Consider the following 13,106-nt stretch of genomic DNA (forward strand, 5'->3'; position numbering starts at 1 on the left):
TCCTTGAAAACCCTTACAATATGGGTATATTCGGTACGGGTTTGATGAGTAGATGTCGAAAAATGATGTTTGAGGTGGATGAGATTGAGATTGAGAATTAAATAAAATCATATTTACAAAATATAGCCAATATAATTTTACATTACATAAAACATTGGACGGATTACAATAAATTTTTTATTCATCAAGTTACTATTGACACTTCCGCTTTCATTAAGTTGCAGAGGTTGTGGCACACACAGGCTCACTTTTGACAAGCAGCTGGAGTACAGAGTGGAACATTTGAACTCACAGTATACCACGTGATTTTTAAGGGCACAACATAGTTTGTTTTAAGCGACTCTTCCCATTTGGAAAATACTAATACTATATAAGTTACGATCAGCAATCCAGTAATATTCAAACATTATTTTCTACACAATATGCACTAAACCAGCTCCGAAAATACCCATACTGTAAGGGTTTTCAATGAATGTCAAGAAACCGGAAGTCGCCATCTTGGAATTCAGAACCATTTCAAACATCGTTTTCCACCATGTACTCATCAAACCCGTTCCGAAAATACCCATATTGTAAGGGTTTTCAAGGAATATCAATAAACCGGAAGTCGCCATTTTGGAATTTAGAACCACCTCAAACATTGTTTTCCGACATCTACTCATCAAACCCGTTCCGAAAATACACATATTGTAAGGGTTTTTAAGAAATATCAATGAACCGGAAGTCGCCATCTTGGAATTCAGAATCACCTCAAACATCGTTTTCCGACATCTACTCATCAAACCCGTTCCGATAATACCCATATTGAAGTAATTTCCATGGAATATAAATGAGCCGGAAACGATTTTCATTGTATGCAAAAACCTCTTTTTACGAAGTAGGTTCGTAAAAAAAGTTGAAGAGTTGTTATTTGAAATTTTCAACGTAAAAACCTGTTTTAATCCACCTAATGATGCCTTTCTCATATCAATCATACTATCATATACCACTGTGATATTCTTCAAAATAATTTTCTTCGATTCCTAAAAAAAATAACCGAAATCGGTTTGTTTGACCGTCTACTGATAAAAATATTAATTGGAGAAGATTTGAGGTCGATTTAGAAATCTTTGACGGTTTTTCGTACTTTTCAGTGATGGTATACAATTTTTAACACTTTACCCTATAATTCCGGATCCAGAAGTCGGATCCAGATGAAAATCAGGAATTACGTATGGAACCTTTCATTTGAACCTAAGTTTATGAAAATCGGTCGCGCCATCAATGAGAAAAGCTAGAAAACATATTTTAACTTTTTTGCACATTTTACCCCATAACTCCGGAACCGGAAGTCGGATCCAAACAATATTCAGGAATTTTGTATGAGACTACAAAACCTTTCATTTGAACCCAAGTTTGTGAAAATCTGTTCAGCCATCTCTGAGAAAAGTTAGTGCACTTATTTTCACAATTTTTTGCACATTTTACTCCATAATTCCGGAACCGGAAGTCGGATCCAAATAACATTCAGGAATTTTGTATGGGACCACAAGACCTTTCATTTGAATCTAAGTTTGTGAAAATCGGTTCAACCATCTCCGAGAAAAGTTAGTGCAAAAAAACGTTTCATACACACATACGCACATACACACACACATACACACACAGACATTTTGCGTACTCGACGAACTGAGCCGAATGGTATATGACACTCGGCCCTCCGGGCCTCGGTTCAAAAGTCGGTTTTCACAGTGATTGCATAACCTTTTTATTTGAAAAAGGCAAAAAGATTACGTTATTTGGGATTTTTGTCGTAAAAAGAGTTACGAAAAAAGAGTTGCGTAAAAAAAGGTAACGTAAAAAAAGTTTACGTAAACGGAGGTTTGGGTGTACTTGGTTTTGAAATCCGAGATGACGATTTCCGGTTCAACGATATTTCTTGATAACCCTCACAATATGGGTATTTTCGGGTATGGTTTGATGAGAAGATGCCAGAAAACGATGTTTGAGGTTGTTCTATAATCCAAGATGGCGATTTATTGGTGTTTCTTAAAATTTCTTTCATTATGGGTAATTTCGGAACGGGTTTGATAGGTAGGTACCGGAAAACAATGTTTGAGGTGGTTTCGAAATGCAAGATGGTGACTTCCGATTTGTTGTTATTTCTTGAAACTCACTACAATATGAGTATTTTCGGATCAAATTTGATGACTAGATTTCGGAAAAGAAAATTTGATGTGGCTCCGAATTTCATGATGGTAATATCTGGTTTTGGAAATTTTCTGTATTCACTCATCAAACCCGTTCTAAAAATACGCATATTGTAAGGGGTTTCAAGAAATATCAATAAACCGGATACCGTCATCCTGGATTCCGAAACAACTCAGAACATTGTTTTTTGCATCTATTCATCAAATCCGTTCCGTAAATATCCACATTCTAAGGATTTCTAAGAAATATTAAACCGGATGTCGCCAGCTTAAATTACAGAACCACCTCAAGCATCATTTTTTTGGCATCTACTTATCAAATCCGTTCCGAAAATATTCAAATTGTAAGAGTTTTTAAAGGATTTAAACAAATCGGAAGTCGTCATTTTGGATTTTTAAAGAATACAGGACACATCAAATCCGTCACGAAAATACCCATATTCCAAGGTATTTCTAGGAATATCCATACCACTTCAAACACAGTTTTCCGGCATCTACTCTTCAAATCCGTTCCAATGATACCGGAAGTCACCATCTTGGATTTCAAGGAATATCAATAAACCGAAAGTCGCCATGTTGGATTCTGAATCGAGTTAAAATATTGTTATCTGGCTACTATTCGTCATTCCGTCAACACAGAACTAGAATATTGCCATAGCACATATTTTCATTTTTTTCAAAAACAATTTTTTACGACGTAGGTTTGTGAAAATATTTTTACGTTATTTGGAATTTACTTCGTAGAAAAAAATTAGGCTATATTGGATTGGGTTCGTAAAAAAGTTACTTTAATCGAATACTTCGTAAAAAAAAGACTTCGTAAATGGAGGTTTTCGGTATAGAACACATCATATTTTCAACATCCAGTTAAATGAACCGATTAATTCATATCTTCCATATCAGTTTGCTCGCGGTGACACAAAACAACATCAGATTTTCAAATTATTCGTAGTGTTGTTCTTCATAAACGAAAACAACATGAATTTTCTTGGTAAAATACATTTTTTAATTCGGAACTTTGTTTGGTTCAACAATGTTTGTTTGTTTTATTAGAGACTTTAAGCATCCAAGGTCATTTGTATTTCTAATATATCATGTTATTCACAAAGCTTCGCAATTGTCAATGTTTGTCAGCAAATAACTCAAAATTTAAAAAAAAGAGTTAGGAATCTAACAATTATATTCAAGTTCACTTTTCTAAAGGAAACTGCTGAACTCCCCCGGTTATCGAAGTCCAAACCAACTAACTGTTCACAATGTACCGTGTGATGTGTTGAGTACTTAGTAAAATCAGCCACATCTTGGGCCAGCATAGAGAATCAGGTTCAATTCATCTTGCTTGCGATGACCAAAGAAATTCACACATACTGCTCTGCCGTCGCTCTGCCAATCTTAGATTGAGGTAAATTGCTTCAAATTAAATAAGTTCCTGTACAGCACAGCTGCTGTGGCCGAGACAAATCCAGTCACTTTCCAACTGACTGACACTGACGATGATAGCGCCGCGCGTTTGGGAGACTTCAACTCATCCGCTGAGTACTGTCTAGTGATTTACAATAAGTGCTTTTCCGGTGGAATACTGACAGATGAAGTGTTAGTGATCGATAGGTGATAGTGCACTAGGAAAAGGGACAAAATGTGGAAAAAGAAAGGTGATGGGCAAAAGGATCGCGACCGCTCTGGTCGCGTTCTCCCCGGTGAAGGCATGGAACGGCTGCGTATCAACAGTACGGATTACACCGAAAGGATCTTTCACGACGAAGAGTTTGGCGAAGAGAACGTGGAACTGGTCGACGAAGAGTGGGCCAGCTTCGAGCGGGTCATGAGGTAATTACATTGAACGTCTTTCAGCATGTTTTTTTTGTTTTCGTGGGAATATGGTCGTGTCTTCAGAGTGTCTGTAATTTCCCAGAGAGTTTCGCGAACGTCGATTATTAAAAGCTTCCATGGAAAACATTCAGCAGAAGAAAAAGTCCCGTCGACGGCGAACCAATGCCTTCTACCCGATGCCAATGCCGAGCATGTCGGATATGGTAGATCGGGACAGCATTTCCACTATCACTAGTGACGAGGATGAAGCCTACGATACGGATGAGGACGGGTACATCACGACTCTCGTAAGCGGACCTTTGTTATTTTGAAGCCTTCACGACATTTTCTTATACTCTGTCTATTGTTCTGTCAATAAGAAACTATTTATCTCGCTGCATGAATTAGTATTTGCCTTAGAATCTTTTCACTGCTATCTATATCGTTCAATAATAATAATTGCTACAATTCAGCAGCGTTGTGTATTCCGCACCAGCTCTTTAGCTTTGAATGCATGCCAGATTGCTATTCTATTCGCGAGAAGGGCACAAGTCTTTATATTGAGTCGTAAAATTGCGTCACTTTGCACACTTTCTGCCATCGTCAGTCACATTCATCGTTTGCTCGAAAAGTGCGATTACACCGTTTCCCAGTGATTATTCTGTACTATACGCATGGAGTTCTTTTCGATAGGAGGACGTCAGAATGCTAAGACATACTACGATGCGAATGAACTGCCAAGCCTTGATCTTCGCACATGGTGGTTTGTAGATACGACGAGTCTAATCTCAAAGAGTACAAATTGAATGTCAGAGTACGTGAATGACCACCTCAGTTTATTTTTGTTTATTTTAGTAGTCACAGAGAATTATGATTCGGATTCATTCATTTGTTTTGATTTTCAAGTTCAATTATTAGTATCAGTATTTTTACTGTCAATCAACCAATTCTCTACGTTACCTGTCCAATACGAATGACTACTATTCGACACAAAACCCATATGCAGAATAACGCTAACAACACAAATTCAATCCTAAAGGTGTTAAGTGGAAAATAAGATCATAAACACATTCGTTTCAGTTGACTGCAGTAAACTGGCATATAGGGACCGTCACAATTTCCGTCATTCGCGATCATGTTCTTGGTGTTGGAAGCTCAAACAACGGGAATTCTGTTAACTGCCTAATACCGCCTACTTTCAATCCAATGCAGTCCATAGAACAAACGCATGCCGTCAATCAATTTTCATCGATTGGATTCAATCAAAACGATTGAATAAATTTATTATGAGTTCAAATGGTCAACAGTACTAAATTTGATTTGTGCTCAACACAATTACTGACTGATATGTTGTTATGTTTCGATCAGCTTTCTTGTTTTTGTTATCACGCAGAAAAGTTGGCCCCCGGATAATGGCAGCCAGGGCACCTTGGATACTGCTGAAATTGATTAAGGTTTGATATTTTGGTTCATTGCGGCAAAAAAAAGAATATTTCCATTTTGTGTGGGTTGTGTGCGGTCAAACTGGGACATTACACCTGATACTGAACAACAGCAGTAACATCTTGACATTATAACAATCTTCGGAATAAGAATCGCCTATTCATTTGTACTGTTTTCGTGGAAATACTCATATAATTTTTGTGACGTCTCTATTAACTTGCAAGTTTGGTAATAAAGTTTGACGCAGAATGCCAAAGCTAATATGGATTAGAACAAATTATTGCAAATTTAGGTTTTAATTTCTTCGACCTAATTTAAAGTTGCCTTGTTCAAGTATTGTGTTATCATTTTGACTAGTTTGTTGGTTAGTTAAAGAGTAATTCCTTTGGAATTCGAAGATTTTTGTTGTTTTTTTTGTTATTTGACTCAAATTTTGCATGTGCATTCTTCATGACCGTGAAAAGAAAATTTGCATCATCACTTCATAATGTTATCTCTAGCCTTACTTTCGAAAAGGGGCCAGACAAAAATTCCTGGGATGTTTAAAAAAAAAGCATACATCGAAAAAACGATAGCTTCGATTGATTCGTTGTCTTCGACAATGATTTAAGTAACTTTTGGGGCTTTCTGGAGAAAGCATAAATTGTGAAAGAATTAACTGTTCTTCTGTTCCATTTTGAAAATGAAACATTAAAAAGTGGGTGGGTAATGTTTGCGACATAACTTGATGGCGTAAATGTGAATAAAACTTCACTCTTCTGAATATCTAAAACCGATATTTTGTGTGAATTGTGTAAGGTTTCTTTTCTATACTTCCAGAATTGTAACGATGCACCTATACTAAAGTACGAATCCTCATCACACTTATTTCAATACACAAATTAATCAAAATCGTCGTCCGAGCACAAGAGAACCAAACAAGCGTCATTAGTTTTACTCTTAAATACTCGTTGAAATAAAACAAATTAGAGAACTATAATTTCGAGTCATTTGTAATTATTTCATACAATTGAAAGTTTTATCAAAAATTGTTGATCATATTTCCGATATCATGGAGAAAATGTTTTGTTGTGGGTTTGATATGACAAGAGATATTTACGATTGAGTTCTACCAATTCTTGTAGAGGGTAAATTTTGAGTCGTATTCACGACAAATTCCATATCTCAAGAGGCCACAACACTGATGAGTCGAAGACGAAACACGAACGGAAATGAAACTAATTATGTGCATTTTCGCAAATCCAGTTACATTCATAACCAAAACAACTAAATGATCTAAAGAGGAATTTTTTATTCTGAAACTTGAGCTGTCAACAATGCGATCTTTTCATTGCCGTTTCAACCTTCCGAGCGAACGGACGTGATTTGGATTTACTGCGAAAGCATTGAAAACCAGTTGTGTGTGTGTGATAAAGTGGTCGGACGATCGAAACGATATTGTGTGATAGACAATAGTGCTTTTTCCTCTGAGAGGTTTTTTTCGCATTATATAATAGAACAGTGCCTTATTGTGAGCGGTGGATCGAAACGGTACCGTTAGCCGGTTATTGTTTCGACGATCAAGGCCAAGTGTGCGGATTATAAACAAGCGGCCATTGTGTGAGGATTATAAATAAGTGTGCTTTTTCCTCTCGGAGGTTTTTTGCACATCATCAAAGCGGCGATACGCCGACCGACGAAGACCAGCTTGGTGTCCCCCGTTGGATCTTAAGTTAAGTACCGTTACTTCGATTATTCGTTTTTGACCATTATATTTCCCCCCGAATTACTTGTTTCTGCGCGGAAGTAGTTCCGCGACATGTCTAATTTAAGTCCTGGCCCCCCCGCTCCCGATGTTCAAATGGAGACTTCCCTTGTCTGTAAAATGTCCCGCATAAAGAGCTATCCTGATGGGCTCGCACTACCGGCCGGGCCTTACGCGGTCTATTTCCGGACCAAATCAAGAGAAAAAAATTTAAATATTTTAAAAATATCGCGAGACCTGTTTTCGCGATATAATACTATAAAAAGTATTGATAGAATACGGCCAGACAAGCTCAGGGTCCTGTTTACCAGCTCTAAACAGGCTAATGAGCTTGTTCAAAAGGATCCCTTTACGCAGGAGTACCGCGTCTACGTGCCCGCTCGCGAAGTAGAAATCGACGGTGTGGTCACCGATGCGAGTTTGACTTGCGAGGATATTCTTAAGTACGGGGCGGGTTGTTTTAAAGACCCATCACTTAAGAATGTCAAGATACTGGATTGCAAGCGATTGCATTCAGTATCGATCGCAGGGGATGGAACAAAGTCTTATCCCCAATCAGTCTCTTATCGTGTGACCTTCGCCGGCACGGCTTTGCCCAACTACATCCTCTTGGACCGGGTTCGTTTGCCTGTTCGTTTATTTGTACCCCGGATAATGAATTGTACCAATTGCAAACAACTGGGGCATACAGCTACCCATTGCAGCAATAAGCCACGTTGTGCTAACTGTGGGGAAGCTCATGCGGACGGCTCTTGCGGTAAGGATGCTGAAAAGTGTCTCTACTGTAAGGAGGGTCCACATGACCTCTCTGATTGTCCCGCTTACAAACTGCGAGGTGATCGAATGAAGCGTTCCCTAAAGGAGCACTCCAAGCGTTCCTTCGCAGAGATGCTTAAAAGTGCCACCCCTCCTAAACAGACAACGAATCCATATGCCTGCTTGTCGACTGACGAGAGCGATTCTGACGACCCTTTGGAAGGTCCATCTTCAGCGGTCCCTCATAGCTGTAGGAAAAGAATGAATAAATCTTCTCATAAGCTACCTAGTAAGGGTTCGAAGGTGTCTTCCGAAGGGCTTCGAAAAGTTACAGCTAACGGGAATCGGGAAAAATCACCGAAGCAAAAAGCTCCTGGTCTCGGAAAACTCAATTCCGAGATGGAATTCCCACCACTTCCAGGGACTACAAAATCCCCAAGCGTCCCTAAAAATCCACCAGAGAACCAACTAGGTGCTGGACTTATCAAGTTTTCTGATGTTGTGGACTGGATTTTTACAACTCTCAATATTTCAGACCCTCTTAGAAGCATTTTAATTGCTTTCATGCCTACAGTAAAAACATATTTGAAGCAGTTGACTGCAAATTGGCCCCTTCTTTCAGCGATTGTATCTTTCGATGGCTAAATCATCCACCGAGGTCACGGATCTAATCACTGTTTTACAGTGGAATTGTAGAAGTATTATCCCAAAAATAGATTCATTTAAATTTCTAGTAAATAATCTGAAATGTGACGCATTTGCATTGTGCGAAACTTGGTTAACTTCTGAAATACCCTTAAACTCCCACGATTTTAACATTATTCGCCTGGATCGAGATGATCCCTACGGAGGAGTACTTATAGGGATCAAAAAGTGCTATTCTTTTTATCGAATTAACCTCCCCTCGATACCAGGTATTGAAGTTGTCGCATGTCATGTTACAATCAAAGGTAAGGACCTTTGTATTGCTTCCATCTACATTCCCCCAAGAGCCTCGGTTGGGCATCGGCGACTCAGTGATATCATTGAGCTCCTTCCCGCACCGTCGTTGGTTTTGGGAGACTTTAACTCACACGGTACGGGATGGGGCTGTCTTCACGATGATAACAGATCAGCTATGATCCATGATATCTGCGATAACTTCAATATGACAATATTGAATACGGGAGAAATGACACGGATTCCTGCACCACCAGCAAGACCAAGTGCGCTGGATTTATCCCTTTGCTCGACATCGCTACGGTTGGATTGCACGTGGGAGGTAATTCCTGATCCCCACGGTAGCGATCACCTACCGATCGTAATATCAATCACCAGCGGCTCAAAACCATCGAAGACAATCAATGTTTCGTACGACCTCACACGAAATATTGATTGGAATAGCTATGCGACCTCGATATCTGAGAAATTTGAAAGAACTCAACAACTTCCTCCGGAGGAAGAGTACACGTTTTTGGCTGGCTTGATTCTCGACACCGCGACTCAAGCTCAGACGAAACGTGTACCCGGCGCGAAAACTAACATCCGTCCTCCCAACCCGTGGTGGGACAAAGAGTGCACAAATTTAAACGCGGAGAGAGCCTCCGCGTATAAAATATTCAGAAAAAATGGAACACCTGATAATTACCGGAATTACGCGGCGTTAGACGTTAAAACTAAGAACTTGATGAGAGCCAAGAAACGCGGTTACTGGCGTCGGTTTATAGACGGCTTAACGAAAGAAACATCTATGAGCACTCTTTGGAACACAGCCCGACGAATGCGCAATCATAACACCACGAATGAAAGCGAGGAATATTCCAACCGCTGGATATTCGATTTCGCTAAAAAAGTATGCCCAGACTCTGTACCGGAACAGAAGATCACCCGCGCCGCGACACCAAACACAAACGAAACACCGTTTTCGATGGTAGAGCTCTCACTTGCACTCTTGTCATGTAACAATAAAGCCCCGGGATTAGACAGAATAAAATTCAACTTGTTGAAAAATCTGCCTGACCCCGCCAAAAGGCGCTTGTTGAGTTTATTCAATAAGTTCCTTGAGGGCAACATTGTTCCACATGACTGGAGACAAGTGAAAGTGATCGCCATTCAAAAACCAGGAAAATCAGCCACCGATCACAATTCGTATCGGCCGATTGCTATGCTTTCCTGTATCCGGAAATTGTTCGAAAAAATGATTCTCTTCCGTCTAGACAATTGGGTCGAAACTAATGGCTTACTTTCAGATACACAATTTGGTTTCCGCAGAGGCAAAGGAACGAACGATTGTTTGGCGTTGCTCTCAACCGAAATTCAAATGGCATTTGCTCGTAAGGAACAAATGGCGTCAGTTTTCCTAGACATCAAGGGGGCTTTTGACTCAGTTTCCATAAACATCCTATCTGAGAAGCTGCATCAGCATGGTCTTTCGCCAGTTTTGAACAACTTTTTACATAATCTATTGTCTGAGAAACATATGTATTTCGCGCATGGTGATTTGTCGACAATACGATTCAGTTACATGGGTCTTCCTCAGGGCTCATGCTTAAGCCCCCTTTTATACAATTTTTACGTAAACGACATCGATAAATGTATCAACACATCTTGCACGCTAAGACAACTTGCCGATGACAGCGTTGTGTCTATTATAGGACCCAAAGCTGGCGATCTGCAAGGGCCGTTACAAGATACTCTTGCCAACTTATCCACATGGGCTCTTCAAATGGGTATCGAGTTCTCTACGGAGAAAACTGAGCTGGTTGTATTTTCAAGGAAGCGAGAACCAGCACAACTACAGCTTCAACTAGGGGGTGAAAACATAGCTCAGGTCTTCACATTTAAATATCTCGGGGTCTGGTTCGACTCCAAAGGCACATGGGGATGTCACATTAGGTATATGAAACGAAAATGCCAACAAAGAATCAACTTTCTTCGTACAATAACCGGATCGTGGTGGGGTGCCCATCCAGGAGACCTGATCAGGCTGTACCAAACAACGATATTGTCCGTGATGGAATACGGATGCTTTTGCTTCCGATCCGCGGCGAACACTCATTTCATCAAGCTGGAAAGAATTCAGTATCGTTGTTTGCGTATTACCTTGGGTTGCATGCAATCGACTCATACGATGAGCCTCGAAGTGCTGGCGGGCGTTCTCCCATTGAAAAACCGGTTCTGGGATCTCTCATATCGTTTACTCATTCGATGCGACATTTTGAATCCTCTGGTGATTGAAAATTTCGAAAGGTTAGTTGAGCTCAATTCTCAAACCCGTTTTATGTCCTTGTATTTTGATTACATGGCTCAGAATATTAATCCTTCTTCGTTTGTTTCCAACCGTGCTCATTCCTTGGATACTTCTGATTCTACTGTGTTTTTCGATACTTCCATGAGAGAAGAGATTCGTGGAATTCCGGATCACGTGCGCCCTCAAGTGGCCCCAAATATTTTTTATAATAAATTTAGAACAGTCAACTGTGAAAAGGTGTTTTACACTGACGGATCAAACATCAACGAGTCCACAGGCTTCGGTATCTTCAATCAAAACATCACCGCTTCGTACAAACTCAGTGATCCGGCTTCAGTTTACGTCGCAGAATTAGCTGCTATTCAGTACACCCTCGAGATCATTGAAACCTCGCCCAAAGACCATTACTTCATTGTCACGGACAGTCTAAGCTCAATAGAAGCTCTCCGGGCAATGAAGCCAGGAAAGTACCCCCCTTATTTTCTGGGGAAAATACGGGAACACTTGAGAACTTTATCTGAACGGTCTTATTTAATATCGTTAGTCTGGGTCCCTTCGCATTGTTCCATTCCGGGAAATGAAAAGGCAGACTCATTGGCTAAGGTGGGCGCATTAGAAGGTGATATTTATGAAAGACCAATCTGCTTCAATGAATTTTTCAGTATTTCTCGTCAGAAAACTCTCGAAAGTTGGCAAACTTCATGGACGAATGACGAACTGGGACGATGGCTACACTCCATTATTCCTAAGGTATCAACGAAACCGTGGTTCAAGGGGATGAACGTGAGTCGTGATTTCATTCGCGTTATGTCACGGCTCATGTCAAATCACTATACATTCAACGCACATCTCCGGCGTATCGGGATCGTGGAGAACGGGCTCTGCACCTGTGGCGACGGTTATCAGGACATCGAGCATGTCGTGTGGTCGTGCGTAGAGTATCGCGACGCCAGGTCGAAGCTACTGGAATCCCTCAGGGCCCGAGGTAGACCGCCTGAAGTTCCGGTTCGGGATGTGTTGGCGAGTCGGGATAGCTCATATATGCTTCTGATATACGAGTTTCTCAAACACATTAATATACAAGTGTAATCTGTTACATCTGGCTTAGAAAGTTCCTCCTATTTATCGACGTTGTTTCAACTGTGGCTAAGAATAATCTTCACCTGCAGGTTCGACACTAACTTCCGCCGATTATCCCGATTCCTCATCTGTCCACCATCTTCATCGGAACTAACAAGATCTTTGTGCTGTCACTAACCTTTTCGCTTCCCCCCTCCCCGTCTCTTCACCATCTCGATGTCAACTAATTAGATCTCTGTCGTTTTAGTCAATTCATTCCCATATCCCCTTTTTACTCCGTTTTCCGCAATATTTACTTCGCTATTTTTTTTTCTCATTTTCTTCTGTAACAACACCATCATCGCCCACGGAAACTTACCAACAGCATGCGGGCCACCCGCCGGGTATTCGTAACCTGGGGGTGTTTCCCGCGGACCCACACGGACCGAAGAATGCGGCCAACATGAACATTCACCAACGCCATATGGAAGACTCTCATGAAATATTCAATTCACCGGCCACTGCCGATCACCAGCTGAAGGCTGGATCTGCCAAAGTCAACCATTGCGACCCAAATATGACATTACTCAATGATACAACCCTAGTTTTAAGTTAGTCGTAAATTAAAATTAGTAAAAGCCCTTGGCATCTTAGAGCTTAAGCAGTGTGCCTTAAACATTATATTCTTGAATAAAAAAAAAAAAAAATGCGATCTTTGAACTAGATCTACAACTTAATATAAGTCTCAAACAAGCCTAAAATGATTGAAATGGTTTCATCCATATACGAGAAAATTGAGCAATGAGTTTTGTTATTTACGTCACTTCTACCGTTATATCCCCGGAACCTGAAATCGGAAATGCAGAAATCGGTTCAG

At 40.3% G+C, this 13,106-nt stretch overlaps 1 protein-coding gene across 9 annotated transcripts in view; it reads left to right on the forward strand.

Moving 5' to 3' along the window:
• Positions 1 to 13,106, forward strand: part of LOC131440296 (chloride channel protein 2) — a 133,990-nt gene that overhangs the window by 56,158 nt on the left and 64,726 nt on the right. For 3 of the 9 annotated variants that reach the window (XR_009231369.1, XM_058611433.1, XM_058611437.1), the window contains exons 2-3: positions 3,627 to 4,016; positions 4,102 to 4,306. The exons of 5 other annotated variants lie outside the window; for them this stretch is intronic. Coding sequence is in view for 2 of the 4 variants with exons in the window: in XM_058611433.1 (XP_058467416.1) it covers positions 3,826 to 4,016; positions 4,102 to 4,306 (396 nt within the window). In the remaining 2 variants the exon portion in view is untranslated. Of the gene's footprint in view, positions 1 to 3,626; positions 4,017 to 4,101; positions 4,307 to 13,106 lie in introns of those variants that run through there. One more of the 9 variants, XM_058611444.1, reaches the window with a different exon arrangement.

The sequence above is a fragment of the Malaya genurostris genome, chromosome 1, assembly GCF_030247185.1.
Source record: "Malaya genurostris strain Urasoe2022 chromosome 1, Malgen_1.1, whole genome shotgun sequence".
NCBI classification, from domain to species: Eukaryota; Metazoa; Arthropoda; class Insecta; order Diptera; family Culicidae; genus Malaya; species Malaya genurostris.